At 47.2% G+C, this 27,630-nt stretch overlaps 1 protein-coding gene across 3 annotated transcripts in view; it reads right to left on the reverse strand.

The window, feature by feature from the left end:
* Positions 1-556: 556 nt before the first annotated feature.
* The window catches only part of LOC101671634 (sine oculis binding protein homolog), a 164,015-nt gene continuing 136,941 nt past the window's right edge, over positions 557-27,630 (reverse strand). For 2 of the 3 annotated variants that reach the window (XM_045080247.1, XM_045080246.1), the window contains 2 exons: positions 22,665-24,617; positions 562-5,022 (listed from right to left, as the gene is read on the reverse strand). In XM_045080247.1, the coding sequence (XP_044936182.1) occupies positions 22,668-24,617 (1,950 nt within the window). In that variant the 3' untranslated portion in view covers positions 562-5,022; positions 22,665-22,667. Of the gene's footprint in view, positions 5,023-22,664; positions 24,618-27,630 lie in introns of all 3 variants that reach the window. The other variant, XM_045080248.1, reaches the window with a different exon arrangement.

The following is a 27,630-nucleotide window of genomic DNA, read 5'->3' on the forward strand; positions in this document are numbered from 1 at the left end:
AAGCCCCGGGGCCATGATGGAGTCTTATTCTCTTGTGTAGCTCCCTGCATCCAGAAGAAGCCAGAGGTAGGCTGCTCCACGGGCTAAAGCAGGGTGACACTGGAGCCCCGTTTCTGTGAGCACCAGGGACAAAATGGAGCTCTGCAGGCATCTTGTGTTCACTACACAATGGCTCTGGCCATCAGGCTTGTCCTGCCCTCTTCCACCATCAGGCTGGACTCGTGCCCTAACTCAGGCCCCATTTGCTCATCCAAGGGTGAACGATCGTTCTTCAACGATACAGTTAGGAGGATCACAGGGGCCTAGGTGTGAGCACCCCAGATGACATAGGAAGGGGTGGCCTCTTCCATGTAAACAAGCTCACCAAAAGCCCAAGGGAGGAGCAGTGAATGGCACCAGAGGGAGAGCAGGCTTGGCTTCATGGACGGGTGGCATGAAAACTGAGCTTTGAAGGGGTGGTTTATAAATTGCATTAATGATCATCATCTTAAGGGTTCCCCCTGTGCAGGGCCCAGGAGATCCAAGACGAATAAGACAGGATCTGTATCCTCAAGGACTGTGCAGTCTAGTGAAGGGCAAAGAAAGGCGAGGAGCTGGACAAGCAGAGCATGAGGTGCCATGGGAGGGAGTGGGGTGTGGAAGGGCTCTTGGCCCAATAGAGGGGAGGGGAGCCAGTGTTTTCTGCAGACTCCCCTAGAGATCATCACCCAAGTGGTTGGCTGCGTCCTGATGAGTTGTAGAAATTGCCCCAGGAAGATGAAGGAAAGACATTTGATGCAGAGGCACCTGGACATGCAAAGACCGAGGATGGGCCAAGAGCAGGGGCATCCAGAAACAGTGCCTGCCACACTGGCAGAGAAGAGGCCGCTCTGGTGAGGCCAGCATGGACCAACACCAGAGGGCTCCTCTTGTCCTACTAGGCCCTTGGCTTTGCTTCTGTAGGGAACCACTAAGGGCTTGGGAACAGGGGTGACATGTCCCAGGGTGAGGCCCTGTTGCCCCTGGTCAAGGAAGCAAGGACTCTGGTTCCTGGGTTGGAGGAAAAGCCAAGGAGCAGAGGGAAGCAGTATCCATCTTGAGTGCCTTTGTACCTAGTCCTGGACTCTGGCCTTCTGCCACATCATGTAGGCAGCACGAGGGGACACCTGCTTATGGCTCAAACTGTCCTCCCATTTTTAAGGGAGCACCTACAGTGCAGGGGAGGGGGTGCATCTTTGCAAAGTGGTGAATCTAGGCTCCTGATGTGCAATTTCATAAACCTTGGAAAATATTCAAGGGGATTGCTGGTGAGACCAAGAAGCGGTCCATCTTTTCCACAGCACCATCTTCCCATTACCTGTAAGCTACGAGGACATGGGCTGTGAAGTTTATTCTTCTTCCGGTCTCCCCTTAGCATTGCACATGGGGCCCCGCGGCCAGCTGGGGTTTGATAACTAACAAGGAAGACCCTGCCTGACGCATTTCTCAGGAAGCGGAGTGGTCTCAGCACTTTCCCACACCCGATAAGAGGCAGTGGCCAGTAACCATGAATGCTCAACCTTCTGGCTTAGTTTAAAATTGAGGACCACAATGACTTTGGAACAAAACTGAGCCACTGCCAAACTTACAGGAAGTCAAAATGACTCTTCATGAAGATGTCATCCGTTTTTCTCTGGCTCGAACGCGCATGGCCTGGGCTCTGGCCACAAACCTCATGGATTTGAATCCCATTCTGGGACTCACTGGCTGTGTGGTCTTGGGCAAATATTAAACTCACTGAGATTTGGTTCTTCTTTTATAATAAAGGGAAAAGACCAAGGCCTTTCTCATATGGTTTCTCTGAGGATCAAATAAAGCCTCAGCACATGCTAGGAATAGTTGATGTTCTCATTTCTGTTTCTCTTCATAGATAGTTTTGATAGCCCAAGAGGATTTTGTATTTAGGGAACACCAAGATCAGGAGAAGGGAGGGAAGGGGAAAGGTATGCTTATGTCTACTGAGATGCCATAAAATCCTCTTGTGTTGGAACAAAGGTATCTTTTGTTTCTAGAAGGGTCAGACTGTTTGCTCAATCGTCTTGGACTACGACCACAGCAAAATCAGCATCCTCGATGATTGTCTTTATGAGCAAGTCCAGATGAAAAATCCTACCTGGGACTCTGCACCAGACAACAACAGCTGGGTGTCTGGGCCCCTGGCACATCCTCAGCTGGGCCTACAGAGCTCTTATAGAGTTGTCGTCATAACTCCAGCCAGGAACCTGTGAGAGTCCCTGTTTCCACGAGAGAAAGAAACTTGGTCTCCAGAATCCACTCCCAGGAAAGTCTCTCAAAAGAAGCTGCTGACAGTGCCTACATTTTTTTGGAGAAGTTAAACCATACCGTGTGGGACTCAGCAAATCAATTCACCTTTCCAGGCTTCGGTTTTTTTCACAGGCAGAACAAGAGGATGAGACAGATCAACACTGGGTAGAACGAGGTACTAATGTATTACCCACCTTAGAAGTCTTCTGATGTTTAATTCAGGTACCAAGGAGAAACCAGATTGACCAGTCTTGTAGAGTTCTACATTCTCGTAGAGATCTACCATTCCTGTAGAGTTAACACAAAAACATCTCCCAGCCTGGAGGAGGAGGGGGGTGTTGAGATGGTGTGGTGGGAACGAAACCCGATGGGGATGTTTGCAACTGGATGGTGCTTCTTGGAGCCCAAAAAACCCCAACCCTGACTGGGAGGGTGGTTGGGAGGGACACACAGTCTACAGGCCCAGGACCTCACTACGCATGTCCCTTTGTGTCATCAGCAAAGGGCATGCTGGGGAAGCAGCCCCTCACACAAGCCAGTGGCCTCTTGTTTGGACACAAGCATGATTCACTGCAGGTCAGGAAGGCCAGCGTCGCCCCTGTATCTCAGCATCCTTCAAAACGTACTCACTTTATTTTTTAGAAAATTTTTTCCCTGGGGGAAAGAAATGAGCGCCTTCTGTAACAAGGAAAATAACAACAATAGTCATAATAATGAGAAAAGCAAAAATAAGCACATGTAAGTGCATTTTTTTTTCTTAGAGATTTATTTTTGTTTGATGAAGCTGACACCAGTCAGGGAGAGAGGAGAATGTTGGGAGCCCCGCAGGGAAGTGAGCACCCAGAAGAAGGACCGCTGCTTCCTGCGGGGTTGGGGGGGGGGCAGGGGGAGTTGGTGTTGGGGTTTGTTTGTTTAATTTGTCGCTGGAAGTTTTCCTTTTGTTCTCTTTTATAAATCTCTCCCTGGGCTTTCGAGCTTCCCCTCCCTCCCACCTCCCTTCCCCTGTCCCCTAATTTCATTTTTTAAAAAGCGAGCTCGCTCGCCAGGTGTGTCCCCCAAGCTCTCACAGCTCTAATAAATAAGGAGCACCTGTAAAACAGTAGCTTGACTTGTTAAGTGACTCTGTACAAAGGAGAATATAGAAATACAGTATGTACACGGCATCCGCGGGCCCGAGGTGCTTCAAGGCCAGCGCGACACTGTCCCGGCCTCACCGCCCCCAAACCCCACCCCCACCGCCTGCCGCCCCTCCTGTCTCCCGCTTGCTTGCCGGGGACCCTGTGGGGCGGGGGATGGGGAGGGGACACCTGGACCCCTCAAGAGGGAACAATTGCTTTATCTGAGTTAGTAAACAGATACACTGAATCACAAGGTGATTTGATTTTTTTTTTTTTAGTTTTCTTCTTTTTTTGGATTTTTTCTTATTTTTTCTCTTTTTTTTCTTTCTTTTTTCTTTTTCTTTTTTTTTTTTTTTTTTCTGTACTCATCAGAATGGGGTACTCCACGACTGTCTCACCAACTCAGTGTCAGTACACATGCTCTCGAGGACTTCTGGACTCGCAGCTACGACCGTACAAGTGCACACAAGAAAATCTACCCTGTTATCCTCCACCCACTGACCGAGGATCGAATTGCACATTTCTCTTAACCATGACAGGAGAAAGCAAACAGTGAAACAGAATCACGGGCGATCTTTCTCACTTTCCCTCTTGTTTCCACTGGTTCGTCCATACCATTCTAATTATCATGAAAGGACTCTGCGTAGAGAGAGATTGCTTCACTGACTTCCTGGATCACCGAAAACCATCAGGGTTGAAATTTCATCCAAGTCTTTCGTGACGCCCAGCAAACAGTCCCCCTCAGATTGTTTTACACCTTGAGGGCATTTTGGTCTTCAGTTCAACACTCTTGCTCTGTTCCCAAATGGGGCGCTATTTAGGAGAATTTAAAGAGAAAGCTGAGAAGAATAAACATTTACCGAGTTCTCTTGGCATTCAGTCTCTGAAAAACCACAGTATAAACTATTCATGCTGCTTCTTACATCTGTCAAATCGAAAATTAAAAGCCATAAAAGTGTAACACTGAAAATATGGCATTAAAAAGGATAAAGGTGGCCTTTGTAAAAATAACAAGAAAAGTATATCAGCCAATAAAATATTCTAACTCTTCATTTAAAAGTGCATCCTGGGCAGGACAGAGACGACGCTGAAGTGTTGGGACCCCAGGACGATCCCTCTCCGCCTTCGAAACGTGGACAGTACAGGTCCCAAACCGTACAATGCAAAATCACAATTCTTCGTGTAGCAGCAAAACCACAGCAGTTTTTAAAATGACTAAAAAAAGATGTTTGTTTTCAAATTCGTATCATCTTCCAGCCTCACCCTCTGAGCCTCGAAGATGGAGCAGGGAGAGTACCTACGTTGGTCCTTGTGGCTTGTCGGTGTCTTGTTGTTCTAAAACCAGGGGCGAAATCCCTAAGTTCCTCTGGGGAAAAAGCAGAGACGGTGGCCGCAAGAAGGCTGGGCCGCTTGGTAGGTCCAAGACGTGCTGGCTTCTCTGGGCTGGAGGCCACCAAGGGAGGGCTGCTTCCTCCGAGATGCTTAATGACAGGAAGCGGCTTGATTCGTTTGAGTTTCAGCCAGAGGGGGTGGTGAGCTGACCAGCTGGTGTCATTGGATGGCGTGACATGGTTTGCTCTGCGCCCTCTCTCCACGCAGGGGACCCTGTGAGTGAGCGTTCCTGGGAAAAAGAGAAGAAGAGGCTGGTCAGCATCCACAGGATCCGACCACACCCCTACCCCATGCAGGGAGAACCCAGGCAGGAGGCAGGGCCGCACGCTCTGGCCCGGTGGGCCGGACCTGCGACGAAGGCCCAGGACAAGAGAGCACAGCGTGATTCTGACGTGTCTTTAATTCACAGTTCTGCTCCGGGTCAGCCCTGCCAGCTTTGTGTGAGGAAATGAAACACGAGTCGCTCCTTGGAATGCCGTAATGAGCATGGGGCACCACGCCCTCCCCCAAGACCACAGCAGCATCCCTTCGCCACCAGGCAACCGTCGCCCTCCCCCATACAGCATGCTTAACTGGCAGCTCTTTTGAATGGTCCAAGGTCACACCAAAGCGAGGCAAGGTCACGCGGGGGCCCTGGAGCTCCAGACCTCACCCCTGTACTCCGGGTCACAGCTCTGGTGTGTGCTACAAAGGAGGAAAGCCTAGAGATGCGCTTTTTTGCCCATGAATAGCGACTGCAGACACGAAGACCTCTCTTCAGAGGTTTCCTGCAGAGGCAGCTGAGCTGGGAGAAATGCCCCTCTCCCTGCGTCTTGCCTGACAAAGGTGAGTCATTCCCATCTCTTGCTACCTGAACCGAACAGTAGCAAGGGACTGGCAGACAATAAACCAACAGGGCTGCGGGATCCCAGGGCAGAAGCTCTGAAGGGGACTGTTCTCCAGGAAAGTCCATTTCTGGAGAATGCCCACCCGGCTTTTACCACGGATATTAGGCTCTGCCTCTCCATCCCTACTGGCTCATTTCATTGGCCACCAGTCCCTTGGTTTGAAATATAACCTCCTGAGGACACTCAGGGACTCCTAGTAAACAGCCACTTAGAAGTCTGCCAAGCAAACTGTAAAGTCCCTGAGGTCTGGGGCTGTGTCTGTTTGGCCCACATCTCCACACCCAGCCCCCGGTTCAGCTAGACACGCGTTTGTCCAGTGAATGAGGGTCAAGCAGCTCCTGTCCCTCATGCCCTCAAAAAAATTCCTTTTCTCTCCTGCTGATCCGTGAGGATGTCAGAAATGTGACTGGGTAAAAGCTGACTGAACGTGAGGTTTACGAGACAGGGGACTCGTGAATGTCCTTACAAGGGTTGAGATTATTCCTGGAACAATGAAAAAATAACCTCAGGGAGGCGATAGAATTGAAAACTTGAAGGGACCCCAGAGATAATATAATTTCCGCATTTTATAGATGAAGAAAAAGAGGCTATAAAGAGACGTGCAAACTTGCTCAGGGTGTCTGTAGCCTGAATTCAGCACAAGTGTGAGGAGGTCAGCATGCTCGTTGGGAAGACTCAGCCCTGCTCTCCCAGTCCTGGTGTTAATGGTAACGATAATAATGATCAGCCAAAAACCAGGTCTGAAAATCTGAATGTGCATGACAGGAAATGCCTGAGTTCCCCAAATCACATTAAATCACCAGATCTGTGTGTATTTAATGTGTATATTAAAGAACCAAAGTGAAAATGCAAAACACCACAAATATGCAATGGGGGTTGGAATTACAAGGCCATGGAAACCTTTTCATTTGGCATGGTCAGATTTGGAAATGTGGCTATTTATCTCTGAATAAAGAGCTCACTTTTTATTCTTTCTTGTCTCTGTCTCTCTCTCTCCTTTACTTCCTTTTCTTTCTTTCTTTCTTTCTTTCTTTCTTTCTTTTTTTCAGAAAGAAAGAAACAATGGCAAGAAGGGATACAGAAATAAAAATATCAAGAGCCACTATCAAATGAGAGGTCATAATGAATTGGAAAGGAGACCCAGAAAGCACGAATGGATCCAAAGATACAAGTGTAGCTTCTTCTGGGGCAGTTCTTTCCATTTAGGGAGCACAGCCTGGAACTTGCTTTGAAGGGAGGAAAACCATCCCCACCCCTGGGCTTGGGACCAAGAGTGACCAAATCTTGTAGTTGGAGGAGGCCTCTGAATCCTTTCTTTAAAAAGGAAAAGGCAGGGGGGTGGGAGAGGCGGGTGGCGTAAAAGCATTTAACGCTTTCTTCCAGTGACTGGGAAACACCGCCATTTTGAACGACTGACTTAGGAATGCCGTAATGGCTTTTTCAAGGATGTGGCTTTTTCCCCCCCTTTAATGTAATCATGACCTCAAAAAGAGGAATATTTCTCAAACGAGTTTCTTTATATTCAAATCACCTTTGGACAAAGGCCAAACATGGACAGCATCAGCCTACTTGGAGAAAATTTCAAGGCTTTCATAAGGGACTTGGGAAAACGGGATTATAATGAGAGCCATTCTGGAACCTTAACTACAGCGTTTGCCATCCCAAACACTATAATAATCATTATTATTCTCTGGTATCTATTATTGTCTGGTAAATAATATGTGTTTTCCCCCCAAGTTCTAAAGGGTGCAGCTGCACTGCACTCTATTTTTTGCAGCCCCATTCCTGCTGCTCTGAAAGCCTCCTCACACCGAGCTTATTTTAAGAGAATGGCAAAGTAGACAATTTGTGCTGTTTCCTTGCCTCTCGCCACACACTTGCCATGTCTGGGACACCCACGAAAGGCCAGAGGGTGGCAGCACAAGTCCCTGCTGCAGTCACATTTGAGGAGGGGGTGGGACAAAGGTCATCCTTCTTGTGTTCCTGTGACCCTGCTGGTTCAGGGCAGCACCCCACCCCCCTTGTTGGGGACACGGGAACAGACTCTGGCTTCAATGACAATGAAGAACCAAGCTTGGGCTTCTCCTTCCAGAAGTGACTGGTATGCAAAGTATGGAACTCAAGAGTGGGGAGGAAGCAAACTTGGGAGTTTAGAGAGTGATCATGAGGAAGTTCCAGAGCCCGAGCCAGTTCCTGTGTTGCCCTTGCCAAGCAGAGGGATCTTACTGAAAATCCATCCACTCTAAATTTCTTGATCTGAACTAAGGGGAAATTACTATGATAAGTGAAACAGAGACACGAGTTACAGTCCAGCGTGTCCCCTTCCTTAACCTGCCCAAGCCTTGATTCTTCTGCGAAATGGGTGCCTCAGTGAGATTTTCTATTATATCTTCCACCTTTCAAGTTCTGTGACCATAGGATTTTTGGACCAAAGCCAGTGGTCAACTATGCAGGATTATAAATTTGAGCATAACATAAGGACTATTAATAAATTTCTGAACTCCAAAGCCCAAAGTTCCAGAGACTCCTTTTTATGAATCTCTCTCTCTCTCTCTCTCACACACACACACACAGCTCTCTGGCAGAGAATTTTGGAGCATCCCTTAATGCAGGGAATTCTGGGGAAGTGACTATATTTGTGCCTCCCATTTGGATTTTCCTGTGAGCTGGGGGTTCATCTCAAGGCAGGACAATTCAGGGTGCTATAACATGGACTATCACGCACACACAACCCAGCTCGAACACCATGCGAGTACTGTATTTGAAGACCTGCTCCACAATGCACCGTCTCCAGCAGGCTCATATGGCCAGGTCCCTTCAGGCCAGAAGAATGAAGAACCTTCCTTAGGGACTGCAAACACCAAGAGCACTGAGAGAGCCTCTGCCTGCCTAGAACTTTCCTTTCTTTCTTTCTTTTAAACTAGACTCCACACTAGGGCTTGACCTCACGATCCTGAGACCAAGACCTGAGCTGCAATCAAGAGTTGGATGCTTAACCGACTGAGCCACCCGGGTGCCCCACTTTTCCTTTTTTCATCAGGAGAGCATTGCTAAGAATGTGATCGAGTTACTCATCCTCTTTTACCACACAAGAGTTTGCAGAGAACTACAGAGAACAAAAATTGGATCTGAGTACTGATAAGTTTTTTCAGTGTCAATACTGTCAAAATACGACCATTCTCATCTTTCCTTCTTTGGCCTTTATAGTCTAAGACTTAACACTGGTTGCATTTAAAAGGAAATTTTGTAATTTCTATGCAACCACTTCCAGAAGTAAACATGCATCCAGAGAAAAATGTTTTATCCTATCCTACATCCCAACATTTGCAAGCTGGTCCCTCCATGGTACAAGAGTCCACCTCTGCCAGGAAACCAGCCTTGGGTTATCTAATCCATTCTCCAAACTTCTATTCTTATTTCCTTCCTCAAATACCTTTGTCATTAGCATCATCAAAATCCTGGATGTCTGTTGTGCCTTACCTGCTTAGAAGGCAAGCTCCCCGCATCTGTCATATTTACTCCCAAAATCTACAACATTGTGGCATCAGCTGCACGATGTGCAAGAAATGCCCGCTGCTGAGCCACTGGCCTTTGTCCATTTACCGGGGCCCCGCAGCGAGGCAGCTCACTCGGGCACGTCGGCCAATCACTTATCACGGTTAAATACAGCCATTACGCGCTGGCTTGGGCCACGCTGTTTATCTGGGACAATAATGAGTCCCCGAGGACTAAACTGCTCTCAGGTAGCCGCAGCTATTCTGGGACACTCACAAGAGTAGAGCCCTGCGGTCAATGAGCAGAGTCACCTGCGTTAGCTGATAAACCCAAGTGTGATGCCAGATAGTGGTCTCCACGGTGAGCCCTTTCCAGAAAAGGCTGCAGCAAGGTGAGGTTTTGCAAAAAAAAAAAAAAAAATGGTTCCTCCTCTCCCCCATCAACCATTGCTTCGTGAGGTATTGAAATGGCTTTTACCAAGACAGAAAGGGTTTTCATTTATGAAATGGAGGGCATCTCTTTGCTTAGGGCTTATTAGTGGGTGAAAGTCATTGAGAAACATCGCTTCTCCTTCCTGGTGTCATTACGATGGGACATAACCAGTGGTGGGGAGAGGGGTATGGGATCCAAGGGTGAGCTTCAGTTAGCTCAGGGTTGAGCTCTGGTCTGAACTACAACCTCATCACCACGGTTCTGCCCTCCCCATGGCTCTGAAAAGCCAAGGCTCAAGTATATTTAACAGAAAAAAGAAAGAAAGAAAGAAACCAAACATCAGGCCTTGGTTTTCTTTTTTTATAATTTCTCCTTTAGCAATATCTCCTATTTTAGTCTTTAATCAATACAAATCACAACCATATAAGACCACCTACTGGGATAATTCCATTTTTAATCCTTTGTTTGACAAATTAAAATTTTGGTTTTCTTTGCCTGGCCGGTTCTATGAGTTAAATGGGTAGAGAGGCCTGTTTATTCTCATAAGTGGTCACTGCTATTTCTTGCTGACCTCGAAAAGTTCCTAGGAGACAAAGAGCCTTCAGTCATGGAGCCCCATGTTGTGCACTCATACAAGCCCTTTTCTTCATCCTAGACAACTGATCCTCCTTAAATACCTCAAATCCTTCCTGGAACCTAGGGGGTTGGAGCAAACCAAATTACCCTGTCTGGCCCTATCCTAAAAGCAGGTGGGGATTCATGAGTACATGCTCATTAACGCACTGGAGCTGGTGGCCACAGTTATTCACAAAAGAGAAAAAAGAAGAAGAAGAAGAATTACATAATACGGTTAATGTTCTGCGGGAAATTTGGATGATGAGCCAAGAGCGCTAAGCCCCTGGCTTTTAGGACTGAGCACTTCCATAATGGTTTGGGAATTAAGTTAAGTTATTGTGTTAAGTCTGCAGTTTTCCACTCAAATTTTAGTGAGCATCTACTTTATATCAAAGACTGCCCTAGGCACTTTTATGTACTTATTTCACTTGAAAACAAGCATATTGTGTGTGGTTATCTCATTGAACCAACAATGCTACTCAAGTATTTATTATCGTCCCCATTTTGCAAATGAGGAAACTTTTCCCAGGAAGGGTGAGGAGCTTACTTGGTCAAAGTCACTAGCTAGAAAGGGGCAGAGTGGGTTGAGTCTGGTTCCCATGACCCCAAGTTCTATGGTCCCATGAAGGGAGTGCTTCCCCCAGTCCAGGGTTTCATCTCTCCCCTTCCTTCCCAACAAGTGGGGGGGGGGTGTCACAGTGTCAGAGCCATAAGGGCCCCAAAGACATACACAGTCCAGTTCCTTTGCTTGGCAAACAAGAACTTTGCGACATGATTTGTTAAGAAGCTATAAGTGCATTTTCATTCAAGTTCCATCCAATATACAAACTGGCTAATGTTGGTTCATGTGCCTTCTAAAAATTTTGCCTTCGACAAAAAAAGTAGATGTTTATTGTGTTAAGTCTGAGTCCGTCATTTCTCTATATATCTATATTATCTGGACAGAGGGAGTCTAGGTTAAAAAAAAAAAGAAGAAGAAAAAAAGGATCCTAGAGCAAAAAGCAGCTTTCTGACACGAGCAGCTATGGTTTATGGAGCGATAGTAAATTCTAGGATTTTGGGCGGGAGCTGGAAAGGTGGTCTTTCTGGCACTTTATCTCTTCTCTACAACCAGTCCATGAGTAGAGAAGGGTGGGGAGGAGCACAGGAGAGACTGAGAGAGAGAGAGCCTTCATATTCATGGAAACTAACTTCGCTGTACCGAATGAGAGCAAGCATGCTGACTCCCCACCATGCCGCCAGCCACCCCCACCCCCATGCAGCCAAGGACATGGAGAGAATGGTTAATATTTGCTTCCCTGCAACTCTTTACCCTCACAACCCCAGATGTTGAAGTACAACTTATTTCCTGAGATCAGCTGCTCAACGTGAGGAAGTGATACCACGGGTGGCAAAAATATGCCTCTGGTTCTTGGCACAGGGTGTGTAACTCAAGCAGCTTTGGTCAGATCTTGTTTCCCACTGAGAGGAAAGGCAGAATGAGGACTCAGGTTCTAATCCTGGCTATGCCACTCTGACCTTGAGCATTTGCTCTGTTTGTCCCAGTTCCTTCTTGTAAACGTTGAACCAGACATCTTAGAATTTCTGGAATGGTTTCCTCACCTCCAAGGCTGACAGCATGGAAGCATTTCCTTACCTTCCATTACACACATCCAAGGGAAGCAAGTTCTGGGCTGCAGGGGCCACGTGACGATTCTTTTAGCAAGCACCTACTATACACCAGACACTACCTCAACATTTCACCCAGATTATCTACACTGGAGCCTGATGACTCTATGGGGTAGGGGCTATTTTCTTCATTTTCCTTGTATATGAGATGTGCTCCATGATTTTGCATGGGGACTCTGGAGCTGAGCTGCCAGTCGGATCCCAGCACTGTTGCTGACTGACCAATGACACTGGGTGGAAGACTTAGCCTTTCTGTGTCTCAGTTACTTCATCTGTAAAATTGACTTACTACTGGTATCCCACAGGGCTGTTGTGGGTGTGTAACACTTGAACACTGCCTACATATGGAGTGTGCTCGATAAATATTAGCTGATGCCATTACATAATGAGAAAGCAGGCACAAAGAGGTTATAAAGCAGATCCAAACTCACAGCTAGTAAGCGATGTGGCCAGTTTTCAAATCCAAGCAGGTTTCACACCAGCCCCGTGGTCTCCCAAACCTTGCAGCCTTTCCACTAGGGACAGTAGCTGGTGGCTCTTGGGCACCTGTGATGTGCCCCACTGTCCATGTTTTCTTACCCATCCCTCACACGGGTGGGATCACTGCCTATGACCTGGAGGAGACAAGGCACTTGTCTCACCTTGAAATGCCTCTGCCGGGATCTGGACCCAGGCTGGCCCAACTCCAAAGCACTCCTTTTGCCAGGAAGCCACACCACTGCCTACCTTCCCCGCTGGAAGCCCACTGTCACCAGATGCGGGTGCTTGGGAAGAAGGTCTGTGGTAGGGAAGGTTAAAAAGATAAAAGGACATCTGCAGAAGCTGTCCACTCCCCTGACACCACTCCCAGGCCCTTGGTGGATGGGGATGGGATTCAGCTGCTGGGGACATCCTAGAAGCTGTCTGAGGTAGAGCCAGCCACCCAAGCCTGATGGCTGCTCCTGGTTCCAAGACCAGAGCGTCCGGTGTCCCCGTGGCCACCGTCCTCCGTGTTCCCGAGAGCTGCAGCCCACAGCCCGCACCACGCCTGGCCAGCTGGTGGTCCCAAGGGATGATTCCTGTGTCGGCACGGCCCTGGGGGCCCGCCATCGTCCCCCGGACTGGCCTTGGACACTGTCTGTCCTTTCGCCACCAGCCGGGAAGCCCCTCTAGGCCCAGGCCCGACGCAAAGCCCCTCTTCCGGTGCACGGCCACCACTTCCGGTGCACAGGGGGAAGCCCCGCCCCTCTCACGGTAGCCATCACGTCCCGCAACGTTTAGCATCCACCCCTGGTAATTAGCCTGTCATCAGAACGCAGCCATCAGCCTCAGCGATGCCAGTCCTTCTCTCGCTTCCTTTCAGTCCGTGAACAGCTGCTAAAGTAATTTTCCCCCAGCACAGATTTCACGCTGTCACTCCTCCGCTCGAGGTCGGCCTAGCGCGTGGAGTACCAGCCCACAGCCTCCCCGCCCCGGAGCTCTCACTGCCCTCCTCCAGCCTGCGGGGCTCCGCCCCAGCCTGGCAAAGTGGAGGGGGGGGGCGTTTGCCCCCTAACGGAGCTCACTGCTCTCCACCTCTGTGGCTTTTCACATCCCATAGCCCTCCTTAGCCTGACACTCCCGACTGCCAGTCCAGGCCGCTCCCCAGAGTTAGGGCCTAACTCCCAACTCATGTGCTTTCTAGAACCCTCCCAGGGTAACTCCATTCGCTGTTGTTCTCCTGGGGCGCTTCGCCTACATTTAGTCCAAGAATATCGCGCGCCCCCTTGGCCAGCCTTGGGCTAGAAAGTCAGTTACAGCCCCAGGGGAACTGCGCAGGCTCCTGTCCTCCCTGAAGCACACTGTCTGTGGGACCACGGCGACTGGCAGCTCCGCGTGGTGCTTGGAGAAGCTGCCTTGGTTATTTCCTGTCTCTCCCAGCAGTTTATTAGCTCCTCAAAACAGTCAAGAACACCTGCCACTCCCTCTCCCCCTTTCTTTTCCCTTCCTTCCTTCCCTCCCTCCCTTCCCTGTGTTTCTTGACAGCAGTATCCCTGCACAAAGTCAACATTAGGTATCATTAGTTAATAATGGATATGTTTTTTAAAAAATGGATATATTTTATTCTCTAGGGAAATACATGAAGACCATCTCTATCAATAAGTGAAAGGGGGCTGCCTCCTTCTGTTTAGAAATGATTGGGAGTTTTTTAAGTTTGTAGACTGTAAAATATGAATTAAGTATAAATTAAGAACTCCAATAAAGAATTTTTTTTAAAAGCTATTATTCTTCTGCATAGGCCACACACACACGTGTGCATGGGCACGCCTGTACACATACACAACTGGTCAGATGATCAGACAGTGAAGAGAGCTGTCAAAATCGGACCTCTGAACCAGCAGCCCCTCACCTTCACTTGCAGAGCCACAAAGTTTTTCCAAAATTTTTCATAGTTTTTCAATCAACATTTAGGATTCGTGTTGCTCAAACCTTGGTGGATATGATAATAGACATTAAGGCCCATGCTTACGATGCCATCGTATTAAAGGAGAGGAATGGAGGGACCTGGATGTATTTTTGGTTTGGCAAATTGTAGAAATATTTTTTTTCAAACATTTGGGGTTTGGCTAAAACCAAAACTTATTTTGCCAAGCACTTTGGCCTTAATTTTTAAACCCATGTGTATTTTAGAAGAAATTCAATCTATATGTTTCTGACTCATTTACACTTAACTCATGAAAATGCTGTTTGGTAAGAGCTATTAGATGTCCAAGCAAGTTTATGAGCCTTTTTTAAGCCTTCTTTTCCCCGTTCTTACCAGAAAGTTGTATTTTGCCAGCCGTAAAAGAGTGTGAGCCCCAGAGGCCTGTGGTCAGTTTGAAATTTATAACCTCTGAAGCTTAAATGGATTCTGAGTGTGGAAAAAGTCTGGGTTTCCCCCCCTCCTCTTTTTCATATGAAGTGCATGAAAAGGCGACCTCTGATAAAGACGGGATCCTAGGTCTTAGTTTCCAAGACAGCTAAAGGTGAATCATAAAGGGTCCAATCTAACCACCAATAAATTGCCCGTAAAACACTTCAGAGGAACAATATGACACTTTAAACTCATATGGCCACAGATCCAGAGCCAACGCTCTCCCGGAAAAGTCTTACTAGTTACTCCCAGGGTAAGACAAAGAGGTGAGACACGACATGATTCAAGTTGAACATTTTACCTTTGGGAGAACTCGGTAATTATTTTTAAACTCACAGACAACCAACACTGTTTATGACTTTTTATACATTTTTTAAATAAGCAGAATCTACTAAAAATAGCACGTGAATTAAAACCAGAAAAACAGGAAGAACGCACATGCAAGCTGCTGTGACTTCACCCCGTATCTTCTCTATATAATGACGCTCGGATACCACTCAATTACAGTATTCCAGTGGGAGAGAGCTTTTGGATAAAGTACTTAAAAATGGCTTATAAATATTTAAAGTATAAGCATCTAACAAATCATAATGACAAAGTTTTACATTTAACCACATGTGCTCCAAATATCTTTAAATTACTCTAAATATGGGTTTAAAATATCAAAAGGGCTTGTTGATGGGATGCAGAACTTTGCAGAGAAACTTAAACCTGATCGTTCTTGCTCCCACAACACCCAAGCTGCACAATTTTTAAAGTGTGCGTGTGTAGATTTCCTTAGAAAAAGATCACGTTACAGCCCGAATTTCCAAAACAAGAGCTGAAGGATGAAATATAGGGTTTCCCTTTCTCTCACCAAACGCAGCTCAGCCACTTTGCTTCTAGATAATTTGTTAGTGTAGGTTGGCTCAAATTTAAGACAGCAACATTTTAGAAACACTTCGAGAACTCGGCCAGCTGCAAGGAGGAGATCATTACAAATTGGGACCCATGTTGAATGGGAAGACCATTCATTTTCAATACCAAACACATGTCTGGGGAAATAAGCCATGCAAATGAGAGAGAGATATACTTTTTAATTGCATTTTTGGGGATGTTAGGTCAATGGTTCATATCAAATGAGTCTATAAAGTGTACCTCTCCCTCCTGTTGCCTAAATGCTCTCGGTCACATTCTTACCTCCCTGTTTACCCGCAACAAAACACAGCGTGCCATCAAAGAGAGACAACCCACCAGAGGCTCAATGGGGGAGACGATGAGACATCCAGCAGCGCAGCACAAGAGCAGGGTGGCATGAGGCTGGGGAGTGCTGGGCAACTTTGATTTGTCGCAGTCTGGAACCCATGGCTCCGTGGAAAGGAAGTTCCTTTCTCTCTATTCAGAGAAGGCGCTGGGAAAGCTTGGTAGAACTGCACACACAGGCTACTGCTGATGCCAGCTCAGGACGAAGAGCGAAGAGTTAAAAGATCTTGGGGGCAGCCGGACTGGTTTCTAGTCTAAGAATGTGCCGTGCTCTCAGGGGCCATTCTAAAGCATGAGAACCTGATTTCAAGTTTTGCTCGTTCTTGTCATCTGCTTTTGCTCCGGTTGCTGTCACTAAGCATCTTTTCAGTGACCCTTGAAATAATGAGTGTTTGTGTGTGAGTGTGTGTGTGTTCTCCCTCTTCGTGGATGGCCTCACATTCTCAGGCCGGACCCCATCCCACTTGGTTGTCAGGAAGAATGCTGTGGAAATCCACAAATTTGGAGGAAAGCTCTATGGGGTCAACATTTTGAACTGGCCTCGGAGAGGGCATTGACCCCTTTTCCGTGACAATGGGACCCTGTTAAAGGATGCCGGCATTACATCGTTTATCTTTTAAAGCTAATTTATTTGTTTCTCAGAAATGGATTCCTTTTAGGCTTTTGAGACATTAAACACACAAAAAAGCATACGCATGCAGAATGCATTACCTTAACGTGCATTCACGTATGAAGTGCTGTCCATTTAGACCAGCAACCGAAGAACACGCAATAATTCTTTGCAGGATGGGGTGAAGGGAGACAGAATGGCCACCTCTATCCCTCTGGAACAATCTCTTTGACAAGAGAATCTGGAAAAGGCAGCATGCTGGGGATGGAGGTCTTTCACCACATGAGGTAACTGTGCTCGAGTGTATTTTGGTCCTCAAATACCTCTGGCCCTCCCCAGGACTTGTCTGCACGAAGATAGGTGTAAGTGATTGAACCATGATGCCCAGGCAGCCGCTCAGGCTGGCAAGGAGATGATTTGTTGGAAATCAGACAGGGAGTTTATTTCTAGCACCTTTCTGAGCAATGGCTTGTTAAGAAGTGATCCAAAGCTTTCCCTCTCTCCAAGCCCGGTGTCTCGGGGTGAAGAAGCATGCTAGTGAGCTGGGGAAAATGGGTAGCGCTTCCAGACATGGCCCTATCAATGCCTTGGTATTTACTGAGCCGTCCACCTCCCAGACGCCAGTCATTCTGCTCCCTCGGCCTTGAAAGTAGGACATAAGCTTGTCCCCTGAAGGACAGTGTATCCCTCCACAGTAGAAACCTCAAATTCCAGGGGGCTGGGGAAGTATCTAACTTGTTTCTTCTCTTGCTTACCTTTTCTTGTGCTCACAAGACATGGAGGGTCTACAGCCTTTTGCCTTTTGTCACTAAAGCCGTCTTCTGGAGGCAAGTCTTATGTTATATCGCGGCAACAGTGGTTCTGCGATATTAGGTCCATCCACGGCAAAAACTGCTACAGATAATTCTGTTTTAAGGAAAACTTTACCATTAAATTGGCTTCCTCAGAGAGACAAGGAAAATTCCGGCTCAGATATGGCTTTGTGATGATGTCAAATAATCCTTCCGAGATGTCAGGCATAGTTCTTCAGAAGCCGAGGTCTATGGACCTCTCCTCCCAAGACAATGCCTCTGTGCACAGGTATGTAACACCTGCCCTAGAATTCCAGGGGGCGCTGCTGAAGGCCACCCATGGACTAGTCCAGGGAGCAGAAGACCAGCTTGAAGGAGCAGCCACATCAGCCAGAAGGCCTGGAAGCCAGGCCGTGACTAGCACGGCACCTGCACGCCCCTGAGACTGAGTGCTTTCGAGTTTGTGCACTGAACACCCTCTCACTTCACCCTAGTCTGAGCCCTGCTGAAGATGGAGAGTTATGGCTCCATCTGAAAGAAGTAAATACCTGGTCACATACATCCTTTCCTATTGTACCATAATCTAATTGAAATAACATCCAAAAGCCAGATGCTTGCACATTAAAACCACCCTTTGTGGCAAGGATTAAAACAGCCAGAGGCCCTGAATGAGATGTGGCTAAGACCGACCTTGACTCTGCAATCTAGAAAAGTCTCCTCTACACATCTGAAATGATCACAGGAAGCTCTGGCAGTTCCTCCCAACTCACACGTGTCCATGAGGTGGACCTGGTGGTCCACCAGGTAATTCACTCTGTGAATTACCCCTACCTAGAACTGGACAGCCCTCTGCATCTTGACAGACAGCCGAAACTTGAACATCAGGGGATACGTGGCCAATTTAGACATTCCATAACCCCACGTAGTGGGACATTAAGAATCTCCAGACTGGCAAGAGGGTCTGAGTACACCTCAATGGGATCAATTTCCTCTTCTCAGTCTCAGGTTTTCTTCTTTTTCCTTGCCTTCATAGCAGGCAGCCAAAGGAGTACTTCCAACGTATGGATCAGACTTCCCAGGCAGCTGACTCTCTCAAGTTTTCCAGCTGGAGAAACTAAACTGGCAAGGAGTTACCCATCACCTCCACCCTTCAGGCTTTCCTGAAGAGGTCAGCACACCTTCCCCCACCTTGAGATCATCCTTCTCAGGACTGTGGCTCCATAACCAGACTAATAATTAAACTCCAAGGAGCCACAACTAGGGCTGCCTCCTCCAGCTCTCCCCGAGAAAACAAAAAGTGGGAGGCACCCCTGCTGCTGAGGCGGAGGGAGCAGCATGGGGCGGAGGGAGCAGCGTGGAATTGGGACCAGGAAAAAGAGTCCCAGATTTTCTTCCTATTTTAGAAACATGTATGAAATCTGGAAGCCACAAAGGTGGAAGTTGTATGGACTTGTTGCTCCAGGGGAATGGAAAAAGTGAGGGTGAAAAGGTTACTCATGGTACACATTTTTTCCATTGATTATTTTACTTAGAATATGTCATTTCCCTGGAAAATCGAGGAGGGGGGATATTTTCTTTTGAATATCTTCAAACATTTGCAAATGGTTACTCTGAACTCCCCAATGTACCATAAACAAGTGTAAACTGTAGAAATTCAGAAAATGTACAAATACAAACAGCGATCCCCCAAGCTCCCAGGCAAAGACAAAGAAGGGAGTATTCCATTTACAAATGGAATTCTTTGTGGATAGAATAGTTTGGAAAATGTTTATACGTTGTTTTTCTTATTATTTGGAGGAATATTTTTTCCAGCCTACAGAAGCTGCAGCTCTGGTATTTGAGGCCTTGAAAGTTGAAGATTAAAGGAAGATTACAATCTTCCAAAGTCTTCAACTAAAACCTCATTAGTTCTGCATCTAAGACAATATCTGCTCGTTGAAATCATTTGTAATCGTATCAACAAAGAAGAATGCATAAAGTCAGGTAACCAGGAACAGAATCACTTCGAAATGGAAAAAACAAAGAAAACAAAGCCCCCCAAAAACAAAAACAAAAAAACACCAAACCTCATATTGGCCAAGAACTAGCAAATCTGATGGCTTCTTTGAAGAACACTGTAGCTCCCCAGATTACTGATCTCAAGATACAGTCTGCTTTGAATCTGCTTCAGATGATAAACAAACAAGCCAGTAATAGGGCAGGAGAATGGCAGGCACCGGGGAAAAGTACGAAGAACCCTGACAAGTTACCAACAGACTTTCCAAGAGAAATTGTGTGTGAGTCACCAACAAGCACATGGAGAAATCACTCGGCCACACCTCAGCCCCCACAACTCCGTCCGGTTTAATGCTTTCCACTTTGGCTTTAACTCGTCACCAACAGTGTTCACTGTCAGGGCACAAAAGCCATGCCGCCCTTTATTTAACGGATGCATTTCCAATTTCCACCACCATATGAATGGGCTGGGTTTCTGAAGGCACCGAAGAAAAACAGCACCACATGTGCCCAGAGAATCAGGAAGGGTCAGAGGATGTGAGTGAATTATGGCGGGTTGAGACTGCACTTCGAGGTGACACGTAACTCCAGAGGGCAAGAGGAAATGTGATTTAGTGGAGGAGAGGCAGTTCTTCCCCATCTTAAATCACTTGCCTTGTCACCTTACTGGAGCTGGCCAAGCCTGAGTGTCTCTGACTTTAGAGAAAAGCTGTAATTTCTTACGGGACCCATCATAAAAAGAACTCTCCCATCTCAAGGGGCTATGGGCAATTTTGTCACTGCATCTTCTGAAAGTGGCTGAAGCCAGGTTAATATTTTTCGTAACGACTCCAGTCCGCATACAAGACCCTAATATGATTCTGTATTCAGCAACATATATCATCCACACAGCCATCATATATCTCATGCTTTTATGTTCTTTGGGCCCCTCGCTACTCACAGACCAGTGGCACTATTCTTGGCCTGGTCACTTCTCACTCTAGTAATGGCAGTAAAATTGTTCACCCTCCAGTTCCTCCCATAACATCACAGGAATGATTGCTATCAGAATATATTTAAAATTCCAATTCCCAATGCTTTTTGGCTTTCTAAAGGCCATCACTTCTTCATCCCACACTTTCCTGTTGCTCACTGTTTTATTAACTAGATCAGATTATGCTGGTGGAGATATAAGGGGCATTTCCATTTGAGGTTGACTACGAGAAGGCTGAGTTCACCTGTCTCCGGACAGCAGATTTTGTAGATGTAAAACCAAGAAAGGATGGTGAGCTGATTTTTAGTGTTCTGCTCCTACTGGCAAAGCCAGCAATGGAAAAGGAAACCTCAAACTATGGTGACTGGGAAAGCCTTCTCGAACCGCCCAGCAAGCTCCCCAGTGTTAGCCCTATGCTTCCCAAACAAGTGTCTGGCTTGTGAGTTAGGTAGGTCCCCATGTAGATATGCCAACATGGAGACAATGGTCTGGACACACCATATCCAGGCTTCTGGCCCACATCTTTATTTCCCACTGTGGAGTAACGGGCTGGTATTTAGATTTGTTGTTGCTGCTAGAAAAACAAGAATTGAACACCGTCAAAAAAGAAAGAAAGAAAGAAAGAAAGAAAGAAAGAAAGAAAGAAAGAATTGAACACTGTCTCAACACTTGGAAAAGTTGGCAGATATGTTTGGTTTTTGTCTAGGAACCTTCCCCAAGACAGCTAAGGTAAATAAAAGAATTTCATCAAGTAGGGTAATAAAGGGACCATTTAGCCCATTCTCTTACAGTGGTTTCAAGAAAATGCAGCTCTGGAGTCAAACAGCCTGGATTTGCATCTTGACTGCTTCCTAACTCGGTCATCTTGGGCCACTTACTTAACTTCCATGTCTCAGTTTCCTCATCAGTAAAATGAAGACAACAATAATTATCACATTGATCCAGATCTAAATAAATCCTACTAAAAAACACTTAGAAGGGGGCCTGCACATGCAAACATGAACCAGCCGTTCTTTCTATATGGTCCACTTCTACCCAGGCTTCCTTCCTCCCGGATTTATGTCCCCACCAGACTAAGTGGAAGGCAGGCACTGAATCATAGTCACCTTAGTTTCTCCCCAGCTCCTGGAAGAACTGTGCACAAACCAGGAGCTCAGCAAATGTTCATTTCTCTTCCTTTTCTCTCCACAAACTGTTGCTAAGCCTCAACAGGATGGATGGCGGGCCTGGGGCTGGCAGGCTGGAGTTAAATATTGGTTTTCTCACTTGCTAGTTCTCATTTATACAACACCTCCATGCCTTATCTTCCTCCTTGCTAAGATGGAGAGGACACGGATTCTGCCACCTGGTGGGAGGCTCACAAGAGACCACGTCTGGCTCTGGTGGGAGTGCTACACATGCTAGTTCCTGTTCCCCTTGCTGAAATTCTGGACTCATTATCAATAGCTCATTGGGCATGAAGCAGGATTCCTTCCCTTCATGAGGTCAGACATACGGACTCCCACTTGCTTTGGCAGCATGACCCTCTTGCCTGTGAACACCTCCCATTGTCTGTAGAGGGGAGCAACCCACCAGCTGAGCCACTGAGCCCCAGAAAGGAGAGAAGGCAAAGCTGGTCAGCAATGCTGGAGGCCTACCCTAGGGAATGCTTCAGGACAAGAGGAAGGAAGAGCCTCCCTCAACAGGACCTATGGACCACTCTTCCAACACTTTGCCACGGAAATGGGGCTTAGAGGCCCAGGGTTCGGTTGGCATAAGCATGTAAGAAAGTTAGTTTGTATTCTCATCTTGCACATGGAACCTGTGGTTTTTGAGAAAATTTGGTGAGTCGAGACCTTGTGCCAATAAGCCTACCCGCCTCCCGGAAGTGACTCAGTTCACCTTTACCACAGCTCTGTAACCTCACGTCTGAACATTTAAGGGTCCCAAGGAATCTCTCCCTCCTCCCCACACCGTCCCTCTTCTTCAACAGGGTCAATTACAGAGATGGGCTTAAGAATAAAAGTCTGGTTAACTAGATAGTGTTTCAAGTCAGGCGCAAGACGGGGCTTCACCATTAAGTCAGTCACCTTGGGCACGGCATGTACCTGCTGTGATGAAGTTTCCTCGGCTGTAAAATGGGAATGATGTTGGATCAAAATGGTGACAGCGTGTGACCGCACTAGGTGAGCTCTAAAACACGCACGGTAAAAACACGAACATCCCCGGAGCGCTCTCGCGCCTCCGCCTCGTAAGGAGTAGGGAGAGGTGCACGGGCTCGTGCGAAGGAGAGCCCCGATGGACATACAAACCTTTTACTTATTCTGATTTCTAATTCGGAGGCACCTCCTTTTGAGCGGAGGCTCCAGGTCCTCCGGCCCGGCGCTGAGCATGGGCGAGGAGATGATGCACGGCGCCATGGCAGTCTTCTCCGCGGGTTTTGGCACAGGCTGGATCACGCAGCCCGTCTTGGGCAGCATCCGCAGAGCGTACGCGTGGTCCTCGTCCGCGGGGTTATTAAGGTTCGGGTCTGACTTGTCGCCCCCCGCCAGGGCTTCCTCCCCCATCAGCTTTTTGGCCGCCTCCCCGTCCAGGTGACAGTTGGAAGCACAGTTGTTCTCCTTGACCGACTCCAGCTCGCTCACCGCCGGCTCCTCGGGCGACAGCAGCTTCTTGGGGGGCGCGGGCGGCGGCGGCGGCGGGGGCTGCTCCGGCGGCGGCTCCGCGCCCTTGGCGCCCTCGGCCGCGGCGGCGGCGCCGCGCGTGCCATTCACGATGACGTTGCAGGCCGCGGCGGCCTCGGGGCCCGCGGGGGCGCCCGGACCCGGGTCGCCGGCGGCTGGCGGGCTGCAGTGGCCGTCCCTGCAGCCGCCGCAGGTCCTGCGCTCCGCGGCGCCCGGCTCGCGCTCCGCCTTGACGTGCGCGTGCAGCGCGCGGTGGATCACGTTGTGCAGCCGGGCCCGGTGGCCCACGGTCAGGTCGATGACGCCGTCCTGCGGGCCCTGCAGCACGCCGGGGAAGCCGAGCTGGCCGCCCGCGCCCGGCGGGGTGCCTGCGCGCCGCGTCAGGTCCACCACCTCGCCCCGGCCGTGCTCCGCGGGCGCGGGCGCTAGGCTCAGGGCTTGGCCCGAGCAGCCGGGCGGCGAGTCCGCAGACTTGGACGAGCCCTGCTTGGAGTCCCTGGGGGACAGGGAGTGTCCGCCTGGCTTGCCTCCAGACGCTGAAGAGTCGCCAGGGGCGCTCGGAATGAAGTTCTCCCCGTTGCTGGAGAATCCGTTGGGGGGCTTGGAATCATTGACGTGAGGGATGGGAATAGGGATGGGGATGGGCACGGGCAGGGGCACGATCACGGGGTATGGCACGAGCAAGGTGGGGGGCGGCACCAGCGGGGCGAGCGATGGCAGCCCGAAATTCATCATCTGGGGCACGGGCATGGGGCCATTTGGCATCATGCTCACCGGCGGGAAGGGGAGACTGGGCAAGGGCGCGCCCGGGGGCGGTGGGGGCAGCAGGCCCGGGGGGTTCCCAGGCATGGTCGGGGTGCTGGGGGGATGGATGTGGGGCGACAGCATGGGCCGGTGCATGGGACTGGAAGTGGGGCCCAGGTTTCTGGGGCCGCCGGGTGGGGGCCCGATGCCAGGGAGCATGGGGTTGGACAGGGGACTGTTGGGGTTGGAGGCGTGGTGCGGCGGCCCGCGAATAAAGGGCGGGCGGATCTGCTGCATGATCTGTTGTTCCATGAAGATGGGCAGCGGCACCGGGCCGCGGTTGGTCATCACCATGGGAGGGCTGCGAGGCGGGACACCGAGGGGAGGCCCGATGCTAGCAGGTGGCTGGACAGAGACAGGAGGGATGTTTGGCGTCTCGCTGATGGGCATGGACTTGGGCACTGGTGTGGGGATTTTAGTGACAGAGCAGTTGGCAGTGTCAGATGGAGAGACGGTGGTGGACGACGATGGGCCAGGGCCCTGGCTTTGGCCAGCTGCAGCCACCGGGGAGGGGGCCTTCCTCCGAGCATCTGTTAGAGGGATATTCCAAGAGTCTGGAGTGAGCAGCTGCACCCCGGTGCCTTCTGCTTTATTTTCCATGGGAGGGTGTAGTGTGCCGCACAACCCAGCTGGAAGATTGGCCTGTGTCTCTTTGTAGAAAATGTCCATTTTGTATTGATTGAGACATTTTGCACTGCAGAACTGAAGCCTTCGTTCCCCGTCCCCAAAATCCAGGTATTCTTTTGTGTGTCTTATGTGCTTACACCAGTCACATACCTACAACACAGCAATAAAAAGAAAACAAGATAAGCAATTTCCTCTGGCAGATCGTGTTTCGTGTTTCACATAGAGGTTCTTTCAAACTTTATCACCATTTTTCGAACAGGCGGAAGGGTTTCTTTCTGAAAGGTAACATTCTTAAATGTTTGTCAAATGATTTCTCCTTGGAAGTCAGACGTGCTTTTTAAATAGTAACTCTTGGGAATAGCAATTATCACCATTTTCCAGGAAAAACAATTCAACAACAACCCCAAACCCTGTTGTGCCCGTGAAGCTCAACATAAAGGGGGGGTCTGTACGAAAGGCGTACATCCCCCTGCCCACATATTTTCACCTGTCCAGGAGGCTCGTTGGAAATGTAAATGTAATGCCTGTGGAGAAAAGGATTCTCCAGAAGTTCGGCGGCCTTTGAAACAGAGCCCCATAAAATTCTCCTCACGCAAAGTACTTTACACTATTGACTGTGTTCAATAATGCAGTTGGAAAGGTTGTGCTGTGTTAACCAATAACACAAAGCGCGGAACATCATTATGTCTGGCTTCCAAAGGGAAACTTGGAATTAGTCATGAAGTCTGTGTGAGGTTTAGCTATTCCCAACCTGTGATGTTGCAGCAAGCTAGAATTATTTTTTGAGCTGTTTGCCCACTCGCTCTCAGTAGTCAGAATTTTTGGTGACATTTCTTGGCAGGCAGTCTTATTTAACAACTTTTCAAACACCAGAGAACGTTTTCCAAAAGTTGTTATGGCTTCCTCCCCTCCCCTTCAAATCTACTCCTGGCAAAAGAAAGATATCACCAAATTTATTTTAAAGTTGGGCTGCAGAACTAATTAAAGGCTGAGAGCTTTTCCCAATTGGAAATCACTAGACATCAAAGTTCAAAAAATAGTCATTCTCGGCTTCAGAACCCATTACTTTGGAGAAATTATTGTGATTTCATTAACACATTAATTTTGCAACACCATCAGCTCTCACAGATGGTGAAGACATGATCTACAATTCAAATATGACTCTTGTTTGCACAAATGTCTTTCCTTCATATGGCATTTTAAACAAGAATTAATATGAGTAATCTTGCCATAGCTATAAACAGATAAACAGATGTCAAAATTTTCAGTAGTTCTTTCAGTGCCTTACTTTTTTGACTGGAAATTACACACACATTTTTTTCTTTTTCTTTTTTTCTTTTTCTATCTAAATTTCTTTCTTTCTTTCTTTCTTTCTTTTTAAAATCATATTCTTAGCACTCAATCCATACAGCGGTGGAGGAAGAATTGGGAAATGCTGTGCAATGGTGAGTTCACTGAATTCAAGGCTCTCCTCCATAAAGCATTGTTTCCAATATTGCTCTAAACGGAAACTTGTTTTTGTTGAGGAGGGTGCCTGTTGTTCTGTTGTTGGTACAGTGCTGTTGCCTTTTTTTTTTAACCATGGTAAACGGATAGCATTAAAAGATGATAACTTTTAATCACAATTGGTCGCATCAACAATGCAAAAACAACATATGCTGGGCATTTGATTACTTATCTCATTTAACTCTCAGCTTTCCTTGACTGTAAACAGTGGTGGCATGCTCGTATGTGACTGAGGGTGTATGGACTTGTGGCAGATGTGGGTCTGTATGTGTAAATCCAATCTCTTCCTTCTCATTTTTCCCCCCACTGATATTTGCAGGTAATATACTGCAAGGCGTGAGACTGAGTAACGTACACTTAATGGCACACATTCGTTTTCTGTGTAGTCTTATATCAAAGTACCCTTTCAAAAATCCTTGTTGTAAGAAGAATAATTTCAATACTAATATACTTCTGCATTTCAGTATAGTATTTTCAGGTTTCTCTAGAATTATAGGAATATTTTTTTTAAATCATAGGTGAGAAATCTGCAAGTTTACAGGTGAGTGCAGAATTGCCTCTGATGAAAAGAATCACACAAAACCCAGCAAACCTTGAAAATTCTTATCTAGATAATGGTTAAATAAACTAGTAGTTAAACCTTGAGGCAAGTAAGTTATTATTTTAAAAACCTGATCATTTTTACAAAGTTAATATGTAATGATGTGACATTTAAATCCCTATACGAAATAAAGCCACCCACTTGTTTCACTATTAGAACCCATAGAAAGCCTAAAATGTAAATTTGTAAGCTTGAAGGAAAAGATCAAATATAGCTTCTTTAATCATGAACTAAAAAAAAATATTATCAATGAATTAAACTAATTAAAATAATATGCCAAATTTTCTGGCATATTTCTTTTGGATCTTATTTTTTAACCATAAGGGGAAAGAGTTTTCTGAAATCCTTAATTGGTTTTTAAATTGCCAGATTGAATTATTTGCCTCCAGAGGATTCCTCTGTTTCCTCAAGCTAAATAAATATTTTCAAGTGGAGTCACAAAAAATAATCTAAATATAACTTAAATGTTCTCCCTTCCTTCACTTTTAATAATTCAGTGATGAATAAGGAATGCTCACAGATCCATCCCAATTATCAAATGAGAATTCTCCACCACATTTCATCTATTTCCACATAAAAAGAATTTCAGACATCAAAGTTTTAAAGCAAAATTCTATTGCACCAAACTTTCCGGTTAAAGCAAAGGCCTAATGTTTACAGCTTCATTTTCTGCAACATTCTAAAGCGTTTAGGTAATAGTGTGAAAGTTTGTGACTGCCTCATTTTGGGTAATGTGAGTGTGGATGTGTGTGTGTTCTTGCCTTATTATATTTCAGTTCAGAACACTGCCCTAAAAACACAGAAAAGCAATCTTTCTGATGAACCAAAAAATTATTAGAGAGAAAAAAACCCGTCACTTAAGAAATAATGAATCAAGTCTGTCTTACAGGAGACATCATTTAAGATGAGGTCAATGAATTTATGGCACAAATGGCTAAATCATGTGAGGCAATAAAACACGGTACCATCATTCATTCCACATCTAACTAATGACACACTTCTGGTAATTAAAGATTTCATCATAGGAGCCTGAGCTGATTACTTAAGATGTGATAG

This window comes from Mustela putorius, unplaced genomic scaffold (genome assembly GCF_011764305.1).
Source record: "Mustela putorius furo isolate JIRA1106 unplaced genomic scaffold, ASM1176430v1.1 tig00000450_pilon_pilon_pilon, whole genome shotgun sequence".
Lineage (NCBI taxonomy): Eukaryota > Metazoa > Chordata > Mammalia > Carnivora > Mustelidae > Mustela > Mustela putorius.